The sequence below is a fragment of the Phyllostomus discolor genome, chromosome 4 (genome assembly GCF_004126475.2).
Source record: "Phyllostomus discolor isolate MPI-MPIP mPhyDis1 chromosome 4, mPhyDis1.pri.v3, whole genome shotgun sequence".
Classification (NCBI taxonomy): Eukaryota; Metazoa; Chordata; class Mammalia; order Chiroptera; family Phyllostomidae; genus Phyllostomus; species Phyllostomus discolor.
Window position 1 is genome coordinate 70,905,656 of NC_040906.2, and position 23,296 is coordinate 70,928,951.

At 45.7% G+C, this 23,296-nt stretch overlaps 1 protein-coding gene across 1 annotated transcript in view; it reads right to left on the reverse strand.

The window, feature by feature from the left end:
* The window catches only part of KIF5C (kinesin family member 5C), a 151,176-nt gene that overhangs the window by 21,294 nt on the left and 106,586 nt on the right, over positions 1–23,296 (reverse strand). Inside the window, exons 15-22 of the mRNA XM_028508771.2 lie at positions 21,722–21,868; positions 15,093–15,281; positions 10,212–10,329; positions 7,981–8,057; positions 7,264–7,373; positions 5,236–5,337; positions 4,943–5,003; positions 351–422 (exon numbers count right to left, since the gene is read on the reverse strand). Coding sequence (XP_028364572.1) covers positions 351–422; positions 4,943–5,003; positions 5,236–5,337; positions 7,264–7,373; positions 7,981–8,057; positions 10,212–10,329; positions 15,093–15,281; positions 21,722–21,868 — 876 coding nt within the window. The remainder of the gene's footprint in view (positions 1–350; positions 423–4,942; positions 5,004–5,235; positions 5,338–7,263; positions 7,374–7,980; positions 8,058–10,211; positions 10,330–15,092; positions 15,282–21,721; positions 21,869–23,296) is intronic.

Sequence of the window (23,296 nt, forward strand, 5' to 3'; positions counted from 1 at the left end):
CTCTCGGCACCCAGCACTGCTCATTCAGGGCAACGCTGTGTGACGAGACCCTCTGGGTTGTCCCCGTGTCACACACCGTGGCTGTCACAATGCAGCCAGATAAATTCACATTTATTTGAAATGAAGGCCGGGGAAAGGATTATAACTTCCTTTTACTAAGAAGGAAAAATCAGATAGCAAAATGTTCCCAAGTAATTTTTGCCTCTAGCACATTCTTTTAATAACATTTGCTGCCATGAAGTAATTAATGTTTAAGCATAACCAGCCCCAATTTAAGCAACTGATATTTCATCTAAAAATGATTTTTTCTGGCCATCTTCTCAGTCCCATTCACATAAAGTAGAACTCACTTTTTTCACCCGAGCAGTCAGATCCTGGACGAAGAGCTTACGGAGGTTATGCAGAGTCTGCAGTTCCCGAGACTGGAAGAGAAGATGGTTAAAATGCCATGTAAGTGGGGGGACGCACTGAATTTGTAGCACATCTGGCACTGGACCACCTGCTCTGCAAGCCCACGGTCTACACTGAGGTGTCCCCACAGTTCCTCCGACTCACCCACCATACTCATCACCCCCCTGACTGGAGTATCCCAGCAGTGCCCTGAGGCGCAGAGACTGGGAACGTGCACAGTGAACTACAAACCAGAACAAACCCTGCTCGTTTGCTGTGTCCTAACTGGAACCTTGTTCCCATCTCAACCACAAAAATTCACAAGTTTTCTCACCCAAATTCCCAGGGGCTGTTATCAGAATGGATTCCTTTCCCCTGCTAATTTCTCAACTATACATTCCATAAAATGCCAACAAGGTTAAATGAAAAGTCAGCCACAAATCCTCCCCGCCTGCCAACTGACCGACGCTTTTCCTTTCTCCGTGCCCACCTCGCCCCGCTCTGGAGGTCTGCTCGCTCTGCGTCACTGAGCGCATGGGTGGGGCTCCCACCTGGCGGACCGGCCACCCAGGTGGTCCCGGGCCACTCATCTAATCTTCCTGTGCCTCAGTTCTCTTATTTGTAATGTCGACAATAGTAGTTGCCTCACAGTTGCTGTGGTCAAAATGAAATAGACGATCTTTACTCTGCCACAGTAGCTCCTGACACACAGAAAGGGCTCCACAAACACTGGCTTGGACTGATTTATTGATGCATCGTACCTGACAGTTATTTCCTTGTTAGGCTGTCACTGTTTCTTTGTGTTGCTATTGTTAGTTTTCAGTGTAATGTCCTTCTTAGGGACAGTTTTCCTCCATTTTGAATTATTTTACACAAATGAACCTTTACAAATTAGGTTGGTGAGACAAGCAGCTGAGTGGAACCTGCAGACCATTGCTAACAAGGTCAGTAAACCAAAATACTTCCATCCATTCCGGTCTCCACGTATTATGATTAGTTCCTTGAAAAACATTTTCCCATAAAGGAGAAGAAGAGAGATAAACTCGAATTTCTATTCTCTAGTTTATCTAAGTCGACCTAATTTAACATGAAATGTCCAGGGATGAAGCTCTTTCATGCTCACAGAAAAAAGGAAGAAACAGGCTACAAAGCTACAGAAACATGAAGTTTCTTGGAATAAAGATTCCACATTAATTTAGGTCTTATTACTGGGTTCAACTCTGCAATTTCTTGTTGAAATAAGAAGGACCTGAAGCCAATTGCTTCCTCCGATGAGGCAAATTACTTTCTGCAGGAAGCCAAATGGGTCAGTGGCTATGAATGCTGTGCACATGGAACTGTCCGAGGCTCCGCCCCCTCCCAGGGCAGGTGCTGGGTGCAGTCGAGGCTCCCACTTCTGCAGACACGCTCCTCCCCACCCCTGCCTGAGAGAGCTCAGCCCCAGCCCCAGCTCCCTACCAAGCGTGCCCTGCCTCCCACCTCAGGATTTTATTACTGACTCAGCTGTAATCACAGTAATGATTCTCCATGAAAAATGCCACCACACCAAAGGGAAACGAGAAGTCACCGTGCCTGGTCAAAGGGACAGACACTCCCTTGGGCATAAGTATGGAATGATATAGAATCCTGCGTTTGGGGACTTTCCCTCATGTTTATTTTTAGGTGAATTCAACAGTTTGGGAGGAGCAGCGAAAGCCCTTCAAAATAGTTTATAAGTTATGCTTATGCACATTTATGCTTAGGCAACTCTCACTTGGCTTCCTGTGGCAACCGATTTTCCTCCGTATTCATTATCGCACCCCACCCCGCCCCACCCACCCTGCCCTCCTCAGATCTTCCCCCACCCAGGCCACTGCCTTTGTGTAAAAGCTCAGGGCTCAGCTTCCTGGCACAGTGGACAGTGTGGGTGCGGGGGTGGCCCGGAGAGGTGGGGACAGGAAGCAGTCAACATGCAGGAGGAGGGTCCAGCCCCAGAGCCCAGACAGCGCCCTGTAGGGGCGCCAGAGACGCTCAAGCACCAGTTGGCCTTCTCCACGTCAACCCCTACAGTGCACTTCCGACTCCCACCCCTGGGCACAGAGCCGCCGGCCCCCCCCCCCCCCCCCGCCCCGCCCAAACATTTGCAGAGGCAGAACAGGCCTCAGGCACAGTCGCCCAAGGACAGCGAGCCTGTTTCTGAAGAACATTTACAGCTCAGGGAAGACTGTGCTGGAAAGTGAAGGGGAAACATCCAAACCGAAAACGACTCGTGCAGTAGGCTTCCAAGCTTAGGTGCGGAAAGCACGTGTGCGGTGTGAGTGTGGGGGGGGGGGGGTGCCGCACGTCAGCCAGCTGTCTGTGTGAGTGTGGCTGTCTGTGTGAGTGTACGAGAGTGTGCGAGTGAGCATGGGAGCGGGAGGGAGCGAGAGCCTGAGGACAGGTGTCGGGCCAGTGAGGAAACTAAGCATTCATACATCGAAAAGGCAAAAGAACATGCTCGGGAGTGAGTATCAAAGAGAAGCCATGAGAGCGACAGGGGGTATGGGGGCTGTGGGTAAACATGTGAGTTCAGGTGAGTGTGAAAGTGAGTGTGAAAATGAATGTGTGTGACAGTGATATCATATACGTGAGTGAGGGACTGAGTGGATGCTTTTTTATGAGTGAGGGTGAGTGTGCAGATGTGCGCGCATATGGATATGTTCAGTGGAGTGTACTGAGTTAGAGCATTTGTGCAAGAGTATATCAGTGTGTAAATGACTGTGGGTGTGAGCAAAGGTGTGAATTGAGGGTGATTAAGAATTGAGAGTGAATGAGTACATGAGAATGACTTGTGAGTGGGCAAAAGTGTGAGTGTGTGACAAAGTGTGAATGATCATTAGTGAGTGTGAGTGTATGTGAGTGTTATGAGGGTGTACTGAGTGTAAGTCATAAGCACTTGTGTGTGACCAGGGTGAAGGCCTGTGAGTGCACAGATGAGCACAGGCATGGTGTGAGAATGTGAAGTGAGGGCCTGCAGGTGTGAGAGTGAGCGCCTGTGAGCACACGTGTGGTGTGGTGTGACTGTGTGTGAAGTGTGATGAGAGTGTGTGTGTGTTTTTGAGACTGAGATTCTACATGTGTTTGAGCAAGCACACAAAAGCCGGAGCAGCACGAGTGACCATCTGTGCAAGGGCATGGAAGGGCAGGTTTGGCAGGGTGAGAGTATGCTGGAGTTCATGAATGTAAAAAGACACAGAAATATCATTTATATCTGGCCAGTGTGAATACACTAGCATTTTCATGTTTGATATTTTTCTGATTTTGTATAATTACCTATGATTATGGGTGTTACTTCTCCAGGCAGACACAGACAGAGCAATTCCATGGTTTCCCTTCTGTCCACCAAGCTTGAAAGGTCCGACTTCAACAGCAAAGGCTGTGCCCTCGGTCCCTCCACTGGGCTTCGAGCTGCAACTTGTGCTACCCGTGAGCCCCAGTGCAGCCTCCAGCCCACCCTGAGCAACCACAGCCTACAGCCTGGGGCCACTAGGTTCTTAGAAGCAGGCTCAGTTCCATGTAAGTTCACATGACACACAAATGGAATAAAAGTGTGTGACTGCATTTAAACAACAGTTTCTCTCTGCTGTTGTGACATGTGATATGACTGCACATGTGGGGACGGCCTGCTTTCAAACACAGGCTCTGTGGCACCTTAAAGGGCCCTTGCGGCCCGCAGAGCTGGGCAGCCATCCTCCTGAGCAGCTAAAATGGAAGCTGACTAGATAAGCCAAACCCAGTGAATTCAGATGCAGCAGGACCCTTCCAAAGGTGAGCAGTCCATCACTGCTCTGCCCCAAATCCTGCGGGTCTCAGGGCAACTTGGCTTCTCTGTGCCTGACCTCAGTCCACTCTTTGCCTGGCCACAGCCACACTGACCTCCTGGCTGTCCCACCACACACCAAGCATGGCTCCCCTCAAGGCCTTGGCATGAGCTGTTGCCTCTGCCTGGAATGCTCTGCCCCACACATGTCCATAGCTCACTGCTTCAAGTCCCTGCTCAAATGCTGCCTCCTCCTGGAGCCTCCCCCCATACCATGCTCAGCACTTTCTACAACCATCCAATGGAGCTCTTAATTTATTTCCTTACTGTTCATTGTCTGTCTCCCCCAGCTAAAAGTAAGCCTCATAAGAGCTACCATCTTTTCTGTTGTTGATTATGCAGCCCAAGCTCCTAGGTGAATGCCAGCCCTTAGCAGGCACTCCATTAATATCTGCTGGATGTTGAGTGGAAATAAGTCATGGTGTAGAGAGTCTATAAAAGTACAGGTATTGATTTGCAATTTAGTTCAATTCTTACTCGGGGGTTCCAGGGCTACAGCACTAAGGATGGGTGGATGGATAGATGGATGGATGTTTAATCATTCTGTCAAGAGGTAGGGAATAAATTCTACAACTCATTTTTCCACAGTGTATTTTATGTCTCAAATGATACTCAAAAGGTACGCAGATAAAATTTTAGAATAAACTAATTCAACAAATCATAAACTAATGTGGTCTTTGAGGCTAAAATGAGTTGGCAAACACATTGACATACCACTGTTTCTTCCAGCCCTTTGAGGTCCTCCCTGGCTTGTTCCCTTTTGTCATTGAGCAGTCTAAAAAACAAGAAGGAATCATGAACCACCAAAGGGCGTCAGAGATCTCTGCACACACCACTGGTCCCTACAGATAAATCAACACAGCAAACCAACTTCCACACATAGCCATGGTCTGTGTTCAACCTGGCCTGACCCAACCAGGGTATTTGGGCACCTGACTCACAAAAGTGGACTTTTTACAACTTTGCTGGGATAAGAGAAAACAAGAGAAAATGTTTAGTGCACTCACAAGAGCTTTTCCAGTTTCATCTCTCTCTCCTGGTCCTCTATTTTCAGCTTGTTATAATCAGAACTGAGCTTCTCTTGTTCCAGTTGCAGTTTCTGATTCAAACTGAAATTGAGAGGAAAAAGCAATACATTCTACATCCAGCTGAAATTCCAAGTCCTCCAGCTAAAGATGTGGTTCTGTTCCAACCCCATTAGTTCTGTGCAATAAAAGAGGCAATTCTGGAGGATTTTCAGGGATCAGAGAACAAACTCACACCTCCCTCTCTGCCCAAGTGCAAACGAATTTCTGGGGAGCATCTGAGAGGCATGAAACTCAGGGCTTTGAGGATATATTTATAGTTGGCTTGCGAGAGAGCTTCAAAGGAAAAATAATGAGACAAGAAAAGGCTGGTATTTTAAAACAGAAAGAGCGCCTGTCAGAAAATTCTACAGACGTCATACACCCACTCAGGGAACCTTATTTGGCCATTTCAACCTTCCCTTCCTCTTTTGGTCCCGTGTTCTGAAAACACCTCCCGAATCCAAGTTCCTGGCTGACAGAGGGGCAGGCCCACTGGAGACGTCCTCAAGGAGGGAACGGGGAGGAAACTACATCTAGGGTCTCTGCAGACAACCAGCTGGTTGGGGGCCTTTGGCCAACAGCGACATTGGCCCAGGAGTCACAGGCCCTTGTGCACAACCTCCGAAGCTATAGAGGGCAGACCACGTGCCCTCTGAAGGAAAACGCCGGGGTCCCCTTGAAAGGCACAGGCCCAGAAAACGTCCCCACCTACTAGCTCGCTCTCCAGCCCTCCCTCTTTCTCGCCTTCCTCCCTCTTTTTCCTTCCAATTGAACATTTCGAGGGTGACTAATCAGGATAATGAACTTGAGCCGCACTTGAAGGAGAAAGCACAACGTGAGCGACAGCCCAGCAGTGCCCAGAGGAGTGGGGAGAGTGGAAGCTGCGGTGGACTGGGGGGGGGGGGCGCACCCCAACCAGTCGTGCACACTTTTGCTCCAGTTACCACTCTTCTCTTTTAAAATGCAAATGTGCAGTGTGAGCAGCTCAGGTACACTGAAAAGAGATTTGGATCAGCAGTCTGGAGAATTAAACTCGAACTCCAGTTTTATTCTTACTTAGCAGTGTGACCCTAAGTAAATGGTCACACCCTGCTTCCCATACACAGGTTTCTTCATTTACAGAAAATGGGAGGGGATGGGACCTTTGGTCTAGATCTGCAGGATGGATGGGGCGAGTGGCAAGAGGAAGCAGCAGTGGATTGGAAAAAAACAGTATTTCAACAAAATTGGTTTTCTTTGTTTTCCTATGCCTTTTACTTGGGGCATTAAAAACATTATTCCATATAGAGGTTCAAAAATTGCTAAGGAGCTCACTGTGCAAAAAAACATGAAGGAGGCTCAGGAAAGGATCCTAAAGGCACCTCCCAGCTGGGTGACTTGTGTGAGGAGGAGGAGGAGGAGGACGGTAAGAGAGGAGGGAGAGGCCATTATGGAACCTGGGCTCTTCAGTGGCTGGACAGCACCGGAGAAAGCCTCGAGAAGATGTCACCAGAGCGCAGATACATGACACTGTGGGTCCTCAGAGGTGTGCATGCGCAACCAGGTGGCCTGGAGTTGTTCCAGGTGCACGCGTGTGCTGGGTGAGGATGTGGCAGAGCTGCCTTCTGAGGAGTACTTTTTAAGCTATTTGAACCTGAGTCAGGACCAATTTAGGGTTTGGGGAGTTGTATTTTTCATAGTGTCCCCACCTACTGGGACATGTGTCTGCCTAGATGAGTCACCAATATGACCCTGCTCCGCAGGGACTGGGAAGGCAGCTGGGCCCGCCTGCCACCTGCCCCACCAGCACCCCTCAAGGCTCCGTTCCAGCCAGGGAACAGGCCTGGGGAACAGCATGTCTCACCACAGCGGGCCCAGAGCCCACAGGGCCAAGAGAGCAGAGGCCCTGGCAGACAGCCACGTCCTTGCAGACTGGCCGAGAGCCACACCCACCCCTACCCCCACCCCCACACCCCTGTGCCAACTCACTCCCGAATCTCGTCGATGATCCTCTGCTTCTCCTCGATCTCATCCCGGAGTCGAGACAGCTGCCTCTGGTGGGCCTCCCGGTGGCTTTCCATCTGCTGCTCCAGCGCCTTCTGCAAACCGGCCGGGAGACCCATCAGGCCCTCGCCAGCCCCCAGTCCTGTCCACACCCCCCAGCATAGGCAGGACCTTTATTTTTTAATTAAAAATCTTATCTTCCAATCATTTTTCCTACGTTTTCTTTACTGTTTAAACTGGAACCAAAAATAAAGATACCTATGTTTAAGATGGGAATTCAAATTTGGGGTGTTTCTTTTAAAAGTTAGAGGGGAGAGCTGTTTTCTTCCATTCAAAGGAAGGACAAGCATTTCTTCAGGAGTTGACTCCACAGTGTGGCCCAGGCAGGGACCAGGAGGTGCTGCTCCTTCCCTCTTCATCCGGCAGAGGAAAGGAAGACGAATGAATGCAACATAACTACTGTCTGCAGACACCTCAGGGTCCCGGTATACCTCTGCCTCCCACCCATCCCTGAACCGGGCCAAGCTCGCAGGCCGCAGGCCGGCTCTGGCTGCCAGCTGGCTGCCAGCAGGGGTCGCTGCCTGCTCCCTCCGGCGCCGCCACACGCACCGCGCCACACGCACTGCGGAAGGAGATGGGTGTTCCTAGACAAGGAAACCCAGTGCAAACGCACGTGGGGCTCGGGCGGGGCGGCGTGCGCACCTTCATCTCCTCCGCGTCCTGCAGCCGTGTCAGATGTTCCTTTTCCTTGTCCTGGAAGCTGACTTCGTGCATTTTTTCTGTTTTGAATTTTAAATGATGATTTCAGATTTAACTGGGAGTACTCACACCCAAAGTAAAAATTAAAAAACAAAAACAGAAGAATGGTGGTGGCATGAAACATCAGCTTACATCACCAGTGACAACCCTGGCACAAAGGAATGTCCCTCTGGAAGAGGACTTCGGGCTAAAGCAAGGCTGCCCGCTCCTGGGACATTACCTAGGTCCTGGTGCGGGGGTGGGGAGTGGCAATTGTAGGGGAACGGGGCTAATTTGGAGTAGGCCACTCACTCTACAACTGACTCGCACCTCACGCCTCAGAGTACTGGTCCCCCACCCCCGATGGCCTCGTCAGTGACCCCTGAGGAAAAATGTGTTTTGTATATTATAAACATGCTTTGCAGATTGTAAACATGCTCTACAGATTATAAATGTGCTTGATAGATTGTAAATGCTTTGCAGATTATAAAGCACACTGTGAATCTTAGTGGCATTTGGACTGATGCCACTATTAGAGTTCTAGAAAGATCTAATTTACTTCCCATGGGTAAGCTGTTTATTCTCTAAGAATCTGGAGTAGAAAAACAATCTAAGGATAAGAACAAAGAAAATAGAAATATAAAACAACGCTCTCCAGACTGGACGGGAAGGCCCCATATCCGAGACAGGGCTGCTGTGTGGCACACCTGGGAACAGGGGCGACAGTCCCAGCCTGTTCTAGGTCAGTGCCCCGCCCCGCACGCGGACAACCGGGGTGGGGGCGGGGTGGGGTGGGGTCAAGTGATTAAAGGCAGCAGCCTTCAAGTCATTAAGGTCCCTCTCTAATGTGTTCCACTTTATTTCAAGTTCTCCTGCTTCTATTTTATTTCCACTCAGGAGCAGCACCACAGAAGCCATTCACAAGAGGAAAAGCTCCTTTTATGCGTCAGGTTTGGGGTGGAGCATTCTCTTCCTCACATTCATCCGTGATCACGTAAAGAAAACATGACAAGATCACAGTGGGGGTGGGCATATTATCTTTCCAAAGTTTGCCTTGGCACAGAAATGAAATATATTTACTGGGCAAATAACTATATAATAATAAAGGAAATAGAAAAGTATAATGTCATCACCAATCCTATTACCCTATCAAAGCCATTTTCGTTTCAAATATCAGTTTGCAGGCCTTGAAGCACAGTAGCCACTGGCTTCTTGGTGCTGTGACAACGGGGAGGCGAACACCACACAGTGTGGCTGCTACCCAAGGTCGCACAGTGAGCACCGTTGCAGCCTTTACCCACTTCGCCCCCAGTGTGAACAGCATGTCTGCAGAACAACACGCCACACTTCATTCGACTGTTGGACATTTAGGTGGCTTCCTTTTTATCTACTAATGTAAGTGATTCTGCAATGAACATCTGAGATTTGAAGATCTAAAGGCATGAAAAATGTTATGATTATTACATATGATTTACAATGTGCCTCCCAAAGGATTCCACCAGCTCTCCCTGCAGCCCACCATGCGTGTGCTCCAGTGCAGCACCGTGCACACATCTGTGGCCCTGTTCTGGTTTCTGCCTGTCTCGTCATCCACTTCTCCTGGACTTCTTTTGTTTATTCAGATTTACTGCTTTACTGAATGCATCCCATGCGTCAGGGACTTCCCTAAGCAAAGGCTGCCTGACAAGGGGAAGGTCTTCTTCAAGGATGGAGGGTGCAGCTGAGCTAAGGCACAGGGTGGGGCACAAGGTAGATTGACTTTAGAAGAGTACCCTGGGCGGCAGCACAGCAGCAGGCCTGGAGCACACAGGGGTCGGGGGTGGGACCCTTGGTAGATGGGTGCAATTGCAATTCTTAACTAGACTAAGGGCAGTGACAATGAAGACAGAGATGAGCAGAACCAAAGAGCATCAGGCAGGTCAAACAGGCCTGTCAGACTGAAGCTGGAGGTAGGGCAGAGTGGGGATTCTGACTTGGGCAGCAGGGAGGACTGAGAGAAGTGGGAAGCAGAGCAGAGAAGGAGGGAGGACAGTCTTCTAGATGGCTCCCAACCCCTCCCCAGTTACGCTATTGTTTTTAGTTGACTTAGAAAAACAGCTTTAATTAAGCAAAACTAAACATCATGAGTTCAGTCATCCGGAGAGTACCTGATTTGGGATGAGGGTGTGACAGCTACAAAGGAGTCAATCATTTACCTTGGGCTCGGAGCTTGGCCAGCTCTTCACTGAGCGAGTCTTGGGACTCTTCCAGCTGCCTCCTCTTCTGTTCCATGTTCTGCATATAGTCTGTCAGGGATTTGATCTTGGCTTCATGCTTTACACAGCAAATAGATAAAAAGGAGTGAATGACTAGCCTGTGGTCATCTCAGCTTGCCTGGGGCTGTCCAATAGGAAAATGTAATGGAGGAAGCATCATTGAGTCCCTTTTTGAGTTCCAACACCCGAAGTGCAAATATTCTGCCCTTTGCTTAGAATCTGGGATCACTGACTAACCAGCAGACTCCTCTGTTTCTTCCCTGTACCTCTCTGCCTCACCCCCCACACACCCCTCATGGCCATGCCCCTTCTCGCCATCCACATTAGTGAGACACCAAAGCCCAGACTGTTTTTCCTCCTCATAGAACACAGTATGCTGGAGAGAAAGGAGTGGGGAAATGTCTGGGGCTGAAGGCTTCATTCTTTCAACTGGCACCTCTGGATGGCATCTTTGTAAGTCAAATATGGCTTTTCTTTTTCTGTGTCTCAACCTCACCAATTCTTATCTCATGGACTTTGCATTTTAAGTTTTCCCCTCCCTGGTAAGCTCTCCTCCCACCCCTCCCAGACGTGGACCTGGCTAGATCCCTTTCTCACCAAGAGCCCATCATTTTCTTAAAGAACCAACCTTCTGCATAGTTTATCTTACCCATTTCCTTATGTTAGCTCTGTGAGCGTAGAGTATGTGCTTAATAAACATCAGTGGAGGAATGAAGAAGGAATGAATGAATGGGAGTTCTTTGACAGGATAGGGCCGGCAGTCATTTCTAGGCAGATGGAAATACGCAGACCTTTCCCCCTCCAGATCTACAGAGCTCACGCAGAAAGACCCCACACTCTAAGCCCTAATCTCATGAAATAACCTCTGGGAAATGGGACTCTGTTGGAGCAGTCATTTTACAGCTTTTGGTGAAGAGAATGAGTGTAAACAAAGACAACAATAGCATTTCAGCTGGCAATATTTGGTCAGATTTCTTAGATCGTGTCAGAAAATAAGACAATGTTTTTCTTACTTTTGAGCCCTAGGAAATAATGATTGAACCTTTAGCTTTGTGTGTTGTAGAAAAGAGTATAAAATTGCACCTAATGGAAAACTGTACTTGTTGCTAAGGTAGAAAGCCCTGCCTGACTTAAGTATTCTTTAAAGCAAAACATCCTGATATTCTTGACGCCCATCTCACATTCCCAAAGTCAGTGTTACTCTGAAGACGTGGGCACCTGGAGCCCCAGTTCTGGGCTCCAAACTTGACAGCACTCCGCTTAGGCCATCCTCTCGCTGCGCCCCACTCTGGTGAGCAGTGCCCGCCTGGAACCCACACCCCCTTCTAGAGCACTCTGAGTGCCCGGAACTGACACTCGCTACTCCAACATCCCTGTGGCCACCCCATGGGCTGGTGATCATGCTCCATCATGCATTGCAATAGATTACAGATGACACAGGTGCACAGTTCCCTCAGTTCCCAGAAAGAGCAGATGGACTTGGACGTGGAGGCTGGTACATCCAGACGGAACAAGAAGACAGAGGCTGCAGGGCCTGTTACTGCACTCTGGCTTTGGCCTCCACACAGTGCGCACAGGGCCACCCAGACACACGTGTAGCAATGTCACAGCGGACCCGGGAATCGTGCTGGAGGTGCACTGGGCCCCAGTGTTTATCATTGCTCTTCATGATTCTTAAGATTATAAAAACAGCAAAACAATAAAGCCCACCCAGAAAAAGTGGTATAGATTTCACCCACAAACCGTTCTAACTTATCAACTCTATCCTCCTTACATCCCTGTTCTTATCTATAGGAATGCGTATTTCACAAAGCTGCAAAGTATATGACAGGTACTACTCAACAACTTCATTTGCATTATCTTTATATAATTATACTTTCCAAATGGCTGGGTTTAATAATTTTTATTTTATTTTTCCTTTTTATTGAATTTATTGGGGTGACATGGTTAACAAAATCATACAGGTTTCAGGTGCACAATTCCACAACATATAATCTTGTAAAATGTACTGTGTGTTTGCCACCCCAGTTAAGTCTCCTTCCATCACCATTTATCCCCCTATACTCTCCTCCACCTCCCCCAGGGCCCCCTGGCAGAATAATTTTATTTATAAGAGCAGTGTAATATTCTTCCATATAACTTTACATTATACTCTATCAATAAATATTTGGGTTATGTTATTACTCTCAATAAATATTTTATTTTATCATTAGTAATATTGCATTCAACATCTTTTATATAAGCTTCTTTAATTTTTTAATCAGGAAATTATAATACTATATGAAACAAAAAATTTTCATCTTTATTACCAATTAAAAATACCATAAGTAAAATTACTGGACCCATGTATGAGGTTTGTCCAGAAAAAAGTCCAGCCATTATTAACATAACAAGAACCATTGTGTGACATCTATGTAACCTGGCAGCCAAGGAGAGTAGACTGGAATGCACATGTGTAAACGATGACGACTTCACTGTACTGGTCAGTGGTGACAGTAGATGCTGCTGAGTGAGCATGTGTGCTGTGTGGCTGCCACATTCAAAGTGACTGAGCGAGTACAGCAGGGAATTTGCATCAAATTTTGCATTAAGCTTGAACATTCCTCTACTATTCAGATGATTCAGAAGGCCGCTACTATGGGCAACTGGTGACTGGCAACTTCATCACAACAATGTGCCTGCTCTTGCATCACGTCTCCTGCAGCTTTTTTTTGGTGAAATATCAAATCATCCAGGTGACTCGGCCCCCCTATAACCCAGATTTGGTGCACTGTGACTTCTGACTTTTCCCAAAACTAAAATCACCTTTGAAAGGGAAGAGATTTGAGACCATAGATGTGATTCAGGAAAATACAATGGGACAGCTGATGGCAACTGGGAGAACTGTGTGAGGTCCCAAGGAGCCTACTTTGAAGGGGACGGAGGTGTCACTATCCTACACACAATGTTTCATGTATCTTGTGTGTTTGTCAATAAATGTCTCTATTCATATCAACATGGCTGGATACCTTCTAGGAAGACCTCATATACTCGTATTTTTCATGGTTTTTGATTCCCAAGGTGCTTTCCAAAAAGGAGTGACCAAATCAGACTGTTTCCAACAATGTATATAAATTTCACTATCACATACTAGCATAGAATAATCTTTTCAAGACATTTCTGATTATGTTAGTTATAAAATGGAACCTTGATGCTTTAATTGCATCTCTTAGATTATTATGGTGGCAGAAAAGGAGGCTGCAGATGGTCCTATGATTACATATTATTGCTATGTTTAAAAGCATAACAGAACAAGTGTGTGCTCATCTGCCTCGGTCCTGCTCGATACCCCGCTCCATGCTGACACCTGTCTGCTTCTCCCAAATGGCTTCGGCTGTTTTCACGCCTGGAATACAGCAGCAAGCAGCATACCCTGGACGACTCACAGGTGCCTCAGACCCCAAACACCAAGGTCAGATAACAGTGACAGGCGAGAACCGAGGCTATTTACTGGAACCACCTCTCTAAAATGAAAATGCCCTTCCAATGGGAAGAAGAACCGCCTCCCTCCTCAAGCGAATGAAATGTGCCCTGCGGCTTGCAAATACCTTCTAGGCTTTGGGTTCACAGACACTTTGGTTCATCAACCAGCTCTGCCTTTCACCGGCTCCATGACTTTGGACACTATATATAATCATTCTAAGTCTTAATTTCCTTATTGGAAACACAGAAACAACAATAAAACCTGCCTACCAGAATTTTTTTAAAGATCAAGCGAGACAACGCTTATCAAGTGCTCAGCACCGAGTGCAGCGCACTGTGAACCCACAATGTCACTAACAGCAGCAGCAGCAGCAGGGTCTGCTTTCACCCGGTGGGCTGGCCCCAGAGTGGAGGGGAACAGGTGAAGGAACACTGCCGCAGTGGACAGGAGTTTTAGATTTCACCCAATAGTATCCATTTATTATCAGGTCGGCCAAAAAGTCCTTACGTATTTTTTCCATACGATGGCTCTAGTAGCGCTTAGTTGTCTTTAACTTCATTTGAAACAATTGTGTTAGATTGTATTGTGACAGCTGTCCTATCACGCATTTAAAAAAACCTTATCAAAATTGGTGAATTCTTGTGCAGCCATTTTAATACTGAAGATGGAAGAAGATACACAAGGTTTTCAGCATATTATGCTTTCTTATTTCAAGAAAGGTAAAAATGCAACTGAAATGCAAAAAAAGATTTGTGCAGTGTATGGAGAAGGTGCCGTGACTGATCAAACGTGTCAAAAGTGGATTGTGAAGTATCTTGGTACTACTGACATTTTGGCCAAATAATTCTTTGCTGTGGGCCTGTCTTATGCATTGGAAGATGTTTAACAGCACCCCTGGCCTCTACCCACTAGAAGTCAATAGTAGGAGATAGCCAATGTACTCAAAATACCCAAATCAATCAAGTTATTGGTGAAAATGAAAAATGTTTCTTTTATTTTCAGAAAAAATGTAATGGAATCTTTGGCCAATCCAATCTCCCTCTCTCCCTCTCTCTCTCTCTCTCCCTTTCTACTTAACCTACCTGTGTGTATAACAACTTCCAAGATAACTAGACAGAGACATATAGATGCAACCTTTAAAAATGGACTGAAGGTAATTCATGTCACTCACACAACCAAATCCAGCCTGGGTAAAGACGAAGCCTGGGGTGTCGCTGCCTGGGGAGGCCATGGACAAGCACTATGTAAAGCAAAGTTCATCGATATGCCCAGCACGCACCACCAGCCCCGGTAAGAGTGTGGAGGAAGCAGATTTTAAGAGAACATGGCGTGAAATGAAGAGGCAAGGTGTGACCTACCTGGGATATGAGCAGCTGGCAGGCCGCCAGCTCCCGCTCGCTGGCGTTCATCTTCCTGTTGGAGTCCATCTGGGCACTCTCAAGCTGTTTGCTGCGGTTCACCAGGGACTTGACCTCTGACTTCATCTTGCTGATGTACAGACGGGCCATGGTGAACTCCTCCTCAATGACTCCATTCACATCTGCCAACTGAGCACAGGAGGAAGACATTCAATTACTGCCTATAATTTTCAGAGGCTCACGGGGCCTCCTGAAACCTGTCCCTGGATTCCCAAGATGTCTGTGGGTTCCTGGCTAAGAATCCCTAATCACAGGACCACAAGCGGGAAATGATCTAAAAAGTACTTATGTGTTCAACCTCAAATTCTCCAAAACTTCAGGTGAAACTTTTAATTAAAAACCTCCACTAAATATAATCCTCAATCAACCAGGTTTTTCTTTACAATTGATTTTTAGGATAATATCAAAAGAAAAAAGGCACTGGAGATTAAAATAAGAGGTAACTTTGAAGGACTGTCTTCAATGTCTTATACCTTGTATTTCTAGAGCAGCAGAGAGGCCCTAAAAATGCCTCTGAGCCCCTGTAGGAACTCCACTCAAAATTTCAATTATGTTCTCTGTAGTGTGCTATTCAGACAGAGTAGTGGTCTAATGGCTTGAATATGTGCAACTAAGGGTTGAAATAGAAAGGATTTTCTATATAGTCCTCAATTCAACAACAACAACAACAACAGCAACAAAAGCCCAGTGTGTAAGAACTGCCATTGCCCAAAGCCCCTCCAGATGCAGGTTTTCTGCATGACCCCTCCTCACTGCCAATCTGCATTTCCTTGCCTCCACCTGCCTGTCCCTTTCAAGCACACAGAATTCTTATTATTTAAGGTCATCTGAGAATAACCATCTAAACCCACCTTTAGAAGAGAACCTCTGACAGCCAACATTCCTGCATGATCTCATATTTGGTTTCTAAGTTTCAGAGCTCTACTGGAAACAAAAATTGACACAGGATACTTGGGCTAGAAACCCACTTGCTGAGATGCGAACAAGCTCTTGAAGGGCAATTGCCCAAATGAGTCAAGTAACTGTGCATATTCTGTTTAACCACCAGAGGGCACCCTAGCACCTCAGGAGAAAACAGCACTATCCAGAACCCAGCCCAGGAACTTAGGCTTGAGCTGATTCTAGGACATTTCCAACCATGTTTTTCAGATGTTCCACAGTATACTCTAACAGCCCACTTTTGTCACTATTGCTGTCATTAATTCATCATGTGACTGTTTTCTCAGTAAACATTTAAGAGTTAGAAATATGGAATTGTGCATCAACCATGAAAACTGGTAGCAGACAGGAAGTACACTACTGAGACAGCTGAACACCTGTAATTTGGAGTCTACGCTCCCTTAAGGATCGTGCTGCACGGTATTTGTTAAATCAGTGTCAGTCAGCACAGTTCAGAACTACGTCAACAGCAAGAAAATATACAAATATCAACTTGTGACTCCACTTTCATTTAATGGAGGTTCTTGCTCAAGCCCTGTTACCTTTGACCGTGAGAAATGTTTCTACCAACACCATTCCGCCTTACGTGTTCCTTTTATAATCCCTAAGCACAAAGAAAAAGAGTAAGAAAGGCCTGCAGTCTTTAAATTTTTTTGTTCTCCTATGTTTGTGATTGGTTGACTGTGGAACAGAGATGAGAAACTCATTCTGTGTCCTGACCAGCTGTGCCCTGCATGTGGTCCAGCACTGGTAGGAAGGGAAGGGAACACACACCCATATCTTCGGTATGGGATTCACAACCTACACCAGCTGCCGGTGGCTAAACCTCGCTGAGGAGCGGACCCCTCCTCCTCTGCAGGTCTGTCCTCAGACAAGAACAATTTCTCTTCTGTGCCCAGATCCCATGTGAACTGGGGAAGAATTAAAATGTACACAATCATGTGCTGCCTCCTAAATGGGTATTTCTTCCCCCATACTGGAACCGGAACCCCTGAAGACTATTTTTATCCTAGGAAATCTAAAAAGAGATTTTGCGCCTATGCCTGATTGAAAATAAAAACAGTATCTCAAACAAGTGATTTTAACTGTAAGGTGTCTTACCCCTTAAGAGTTCATATATTTAGTCATTAAGTTCAACATTTTCAGTAATTCTAGTACACCGTTATTTCACAAGAGAGAGTCAGAGTTTGTGGCTGAAATGTTACTTCCAACTCTCCCCGGGGCCTGTCAATGACTAGCAGTGCACACTAGACCACGGCATCCAGTGCAAGCGACAAATGCAGAAAAAAGGGACGCCCACAGGTGCTGTCCCTTCTACTCTGCCTAGAGGAAGAGTCACCCCCCCCCCCCCAGCACAGTCTGGCTGTGCCGGGGGCCATTTCTAGGCCAGGTCAAGGAGAGTAAGGTGACTGTACATTCTAAGATAAAAAAGCCGGAATGAGACTAAAAGGAGCCCGTGTGGGTCAGAGGAAAATCAGGCAGCCAATCCACCCACTTCACTTTCTCTACTTCTATCCTATTAGTTCCTGGCTGGATTCCTGAAAAATCTTTGTTTAAAATTTAAGGAAGGAAAACCCCGGGGGAAGGAAAAATTTAAAATTTAAAACCCCAGGGGAAAGGCACACGAAAAGGAGAGGAAGCTCACTAATAAATCCGACAAAGGCAACACTGGGCTCATCTCGTCATTAGCTGGTCTCACTCATCTTGTTCTGTTGACTAAACAAAATATCTCCGGACTCTGTTTCAAGACATGACTGAGCCGGAGAAATGAGCTCTTTTGTCTCCTAACTGTGCGGGCCCGTCGGGTTCTGGGTCTGGCGGTGGAGCAGACCCGTCTTTCCCCGCACGTCACTGCACCACCAGCAGGGACCTTGTGGGAACTGAAAGGGCTTTAGGAACAAAAATACAAGATCACTGAAAAAGATCTCTTAAATTTGCTCATTTTCTCAGATCGAAATAATTACATCAATTGTAAGTGATGTAGTAAGTGGGGCTTCATCAAACTAAAAAGCTCTACACAGCAAAAGAAACCATCAACAAAGTGAAAATGCAACTTAGGGAATGGGAGAGAATGTGTGCACATCACATATTTGGTAAGGGGTTAATATCCAAAATATATTTTAAAACTTGTATATATAAGTTGATAGCAAAAACAAACAGTCTGATAAAAAAAAAAGGACAGAGGACCTGAACAGACGTTCTTTCAAAGACACACACAGGACAGCAGATGCACAGAAAGGTGCTCGGCCTCACTCACCAGGGAAACGCAAACCAGGACCACAGTGAGATACCACCTCACACCTGTCAGAATGCAGCCGTTGAAGGCACAGAAATAAAAGTGCTGGCAAAGCTGTGGAGAAAAGGGAACCCTAGTGCACTGGTGATGGGAGTGTGCATTGGTACAGCCACTGTGGAAAGCAGTATTCCTCAAAAATTAAATTCCTTAAAAGTCGAACTACCATATAATCCAGCCACCCTGCTTCTGCGTAATAAGTGAAGGAACAGAAATCAGAATCTCACAGGGATATCTGCATTCCCACATCCTTACAGCATTACACACAACAGCCAAAACATGGAAACAACCTAAGTGTCTGTCAACAGAAAAATGGATGAAAGGGGTGCGTGTGTGTGTGTGTGAGAGAGAGAGAGAGAATGGAAAATTACTCAAATTATTTAGACGTAAAAAAGAAGGAAATCCTGCCATTTGCAACAATGGATGGACCTTTAGGATTCACCCCTCAAGTAAAATAAGTCAGACAGAGAAAAACAAATACTGTATGATATCGCTTATATGTGGTATCTAGAAAATCTGAAAACACCAAACCCAGAGAAACAAGGAGTAGAGTGGTGGTTACCAGGGGTTGGGGGTGGTGTAGGGGGTGGATTGGGGGAGTTACTGGACAAAGGATACAAACTTCCAGGTACAACATTAGCAAGTTTGTAGAGTTAATACGCAGCCTGGAGATTACAGCTAATAAAATTGTATCATATACCTGAATGCTGCTAAGAGACTAGCTCTCAAATGTTCCCATCAGAAAAAAGAAATGGTAACTTGTGATAAAATGAATGTGGTAGATAATGCCATAGGATAGTTATTCTATAACATATAAATGTGTCAAATTAAGACACTGTACATTTTAAATTATACAATGTTATGTGTCAATTATATCTCAAAAAAGCTGTGGGAGGGCGGTGATTATCTACCCATATGATAGCTCTAAGGAATACCTGTGTATGTCACGTCCTTTCTGAGCTGACAACCTTCACGATAAGCTGGCTCCCTTGTCGTTTCACACAGCAGGGGAATGAAGCCCAGAGAACTGAAGGGACGTGCCCTAAGTCACACCCCTCCTCCCTTTAGATCTCATTGCCTCAATAATTAAATCACAATTATAAGAAAAAAACAATGATTAAGACTATGATGCTCTACAAGTGAGAATTATCAATGAAATTAACAAGTTATTAATGAAACTAACTAGGGCAGCCAATGTCTGGAACGCAAAAATATCTTTAAGACATCCAGTTGAGTGTTTAAAAATAATTTCAATCATACTTCAGATTCCCAGAGGTAAGGACTCTTTTTTCAAATGCTGAAGCACCCAGACACTCCTTGATTTCATTAGCATTTTTCATCAGCTCTATTTTAGAACTTAGCATAAAAATATCTTCCTTTATCATTATCAGCAGCAGGCGCCAACCTCCCATAAATCAATTCCACCTTCATATTTCAAGGGGCATTTAATCACCCAAATGTCAGAAGTTTATAGCTCAATACCACTGTGTATGCTTCTAAAAATTCTTCTAAATCATCAAATATAAAAGCACCAAACTGCAGCTTAATAGGGTTAATCCTATAGTACCTGAGAATTCTAGGCTAAAATTAGATTCATTCATAAAGATTCATGAAATATTCAGTTTCAATAGAGGTTCCATAAAAGAATGATTAGGTTTTGCCAGAGATTACACACTCTAAGCCTAGAGCTGGTAACCACCCAAAAAGGACTTTTTCTATGCTTTCCAGAAATGTCTATAAACAAACGTAATCTGGGGAGCCCTTCTAGTACAACCCCAGCTCAAAAACTGAGTGTTCCCACAAAGCAGCTAATACAGCATTCGGCCTTTTAGAAGTCAAACGGCTAAATTCAAAGGTTTGGGTTTTAGAGGCTCGTGAGGGGAAAGCTGAGCAATACAGCGCTGCTTTCTGGCTAGATGAGACCCACGTGGTGATCAGCGGCCACTCCGTGTGAGGTGCTGCATTCTTATCACAGGGCCGCTGCAGCCCACACCACCTGCCCCCGGCATGAAGGTGAGACCAGCGAAACAGAGCAGGGGCCCAGAAGCAGCCCCACACATTTTGGGGGTGGGGGGAGGGTGGGGATGTGGTCTATTTGCTGTCTTCCTGTGGTGATGGTTCCATGGGCATATACATAGGTCATGACTTCCCAAACCGTCCACTCTAAATAAGTACAGCTTACTTTCTATCAATCACACCTCAATAAACCTAGTTTTTAAAACATGTCTATATAATTTTTCAATGGCATCTCTATATTGTAGCAAGTTTTTCTTGGCTGAGAACTTCATTTATTCTCTCTCTTCCCTCCACTCCTCATGGACAACTTTATACCACCCCATTCTTCACACATCCCTTACTTCCCTGCCATCAGTGGCACCAATGTGCATAACACCAGGAGATGATTTATAGTTGGCTTAAACCAACGATAGTAATCCTTTTCTCTGCTTTCCTAGCTTCCCTTGCAGTGTGTGGTGGTCCACTTCTGGCCAGTAAGGGATAAGGGGATGTCTAGGTGACTTCTGGGATATAGTTCCCTCCTGAATGAAACTGGCTGCTTTTTCAGCCCATCCTGCCTTGAATGTAGTTGTGTTAGGATGAGATGACTGGTGCTATAGCAGCTATCTTGCTACCATGAGACAAAAACCTGCAGCTATGAAAAAGTAATAGGCTAAAGAAAGCATATAGGAAATAAAGAAAAGGCCTGGATCTTTGACATTGTTGAAACAATGCACCAAACCAAAATTGGCCTCTAAAACTTTAATAAGCAAAAGAATGGCTTGAGGAATCTTGTTAAAGTGAAGATTCTGATCAAGTAGGTTTGAGGTAGGCCTGAAAGTATCTATATTCCCAATTAAGTTCCCAGGTGACACAAGTCACACTCTGAACAGCAAGATTCTATACTTCTCACACTGCGAATAATTAAAAGTGGCTTTGCTTTTTAAGCCACTGTTAGAATCCTATTACTTCCACCTACAAGCTTTCCTACTTCATGCTGATTGGTTGGGGAATTTTCACTCTGTTGGGTTCTCATAGAAAAGGAGAAACACAGTACTGAGACTGGAACAGTTCTGTGACACTGGCCTCTTTACACGCAATTACATGACGTCAACCCTATATCTGAAAGGTAATTTTTTTTTTCTTCCTCCTTACCCAAAAAATCATTCACTCGCCATTCAATCAGCCCTTCGATCTCTCTTACTCAATACCACAAAGCACATGGCAGACGCAAAGCACTGTGCTAAGCACTGGATACTTAGGAGAATAAAGCAGGGACCCGCCTGCATAGGACCATGCCATTACAAGCACAGGTGGGCAGAATGCAGAGGGGCTAACTTACAGTCTTCACGTCATTGGTGCCGATGATGCCACCTATCTCCCCCAGATCCTTCAACAGCAAGTTCAGGATCTCGGTAGCTCTCTTTTTCTGGTGGTTGCTAAGCTCTTGAAGCTGGCTCAGCTCTCTCTGCGTGGTTGTCAGTGTACTCTGAAAAACACATTTCCACAACAAATTAGAAGGGGTGCCCATCGATTTCATACACTCCGCAAGGCAATGAATGACAACATACGTAAGATGGAGTTCTGTTTCCCTTTCATGTGATTTCAACACGAGAGTCCTTGTAAATCACACTGTCGGATGGCACTGCACTCTCTGATGAGGAAAGGAATGGTCTTGGCCTGATGTGTTATGTCTAGTTATCAGATGACAATTTCCAGGTAAGCAAAATAAGTTATTAAAAATAAATAAAGCCCAAAAGGAGCCCTTAGGTTTGCAATGTGCAATCATATCTCCCTACCTACCAGGTGTTCTGTGTCAGCTCACGTTCGTTCTCAAGGGCCCACAAGCACCCGTGCCCCCCCCCACCCCCACCTCCTCCCGACAAACCTGCTCCGGGGGCCACTCCCAAATTCCCATCCAATTACAGTCTGAAAGGCCCAAAGGGAATTAACAAGTTTAGAAAACAGCTTGGGAAAATTCTAATCTTCATCGTGAGCTGAATTGAACACTCTTCATCTCTTTCAAAGTATATCAAGTTCAACAAGATCATGCTTCTTAATAAATATATAACAGAAATTCCACTTTATTGCCAAACATTAATAAAACCATATTTTTCCAACCCTCAAATATGTTACCAAAAGGTATATATTTTTAACTAAGTAAAACTCTCAACATCAAAAGAATTGTCATCTGTTGGTGTCCTGGTATCAACTCAGCCGACAACGAAGAATAACCGTGGAGCTACGGAGGTTAACGCAGACACCTGCGCAGTTCTTCGTCTGCAGCTGTGTTGCTAGAGCACTTTTTGATGATCTGACTGAATGAGTCCAGTAGTACTTCAGTTTGACAGAAAATAAAAATTGCATTCTGGAAAATGTTTCATTGTTTTGAGAAGCAAATACCAAGGACTAGTTAAAAAACCCTGCAGAAAATAATAAGCAGAAAAAAATCTATGTCTCCTACTTCGTTAAATGACTTCCAGTCTGTTTGTCTGTCTTGCTTTTGTTTTGGCATCAGCACTGCTTATTTCATTTTGTTTTTAAAATCCACAGTAGCAGTAGTTCCCATCTAGTGAAGCCATTTAAAAACATTTCCTTCATGAAACTGAATGTATGGAGTGAGAAGCCTTTTCCATTAGCTCTCCAGTCAGCAGCTTAGAGCTTTCCTGCACCATCTGCTACTTTGCCTTGCCCAGGAGAACTGGATGTTTTCCACAGAGCACTCTGGGCACAATCCCATGATACCAGACCATTGGGCTGAGGTGCCAAGGGCAGCCGGGTACTGCCATTCAGCTTCCCACCACCCACTTTCCAAGCAGAAAAGGACAGAATGGACACATCCCACCACCAGCCACTTTGCCAAATGCTCACTGGCCCTGATGCCATGAGCTCACTGAGCAGAACCTGCAGCATCTTT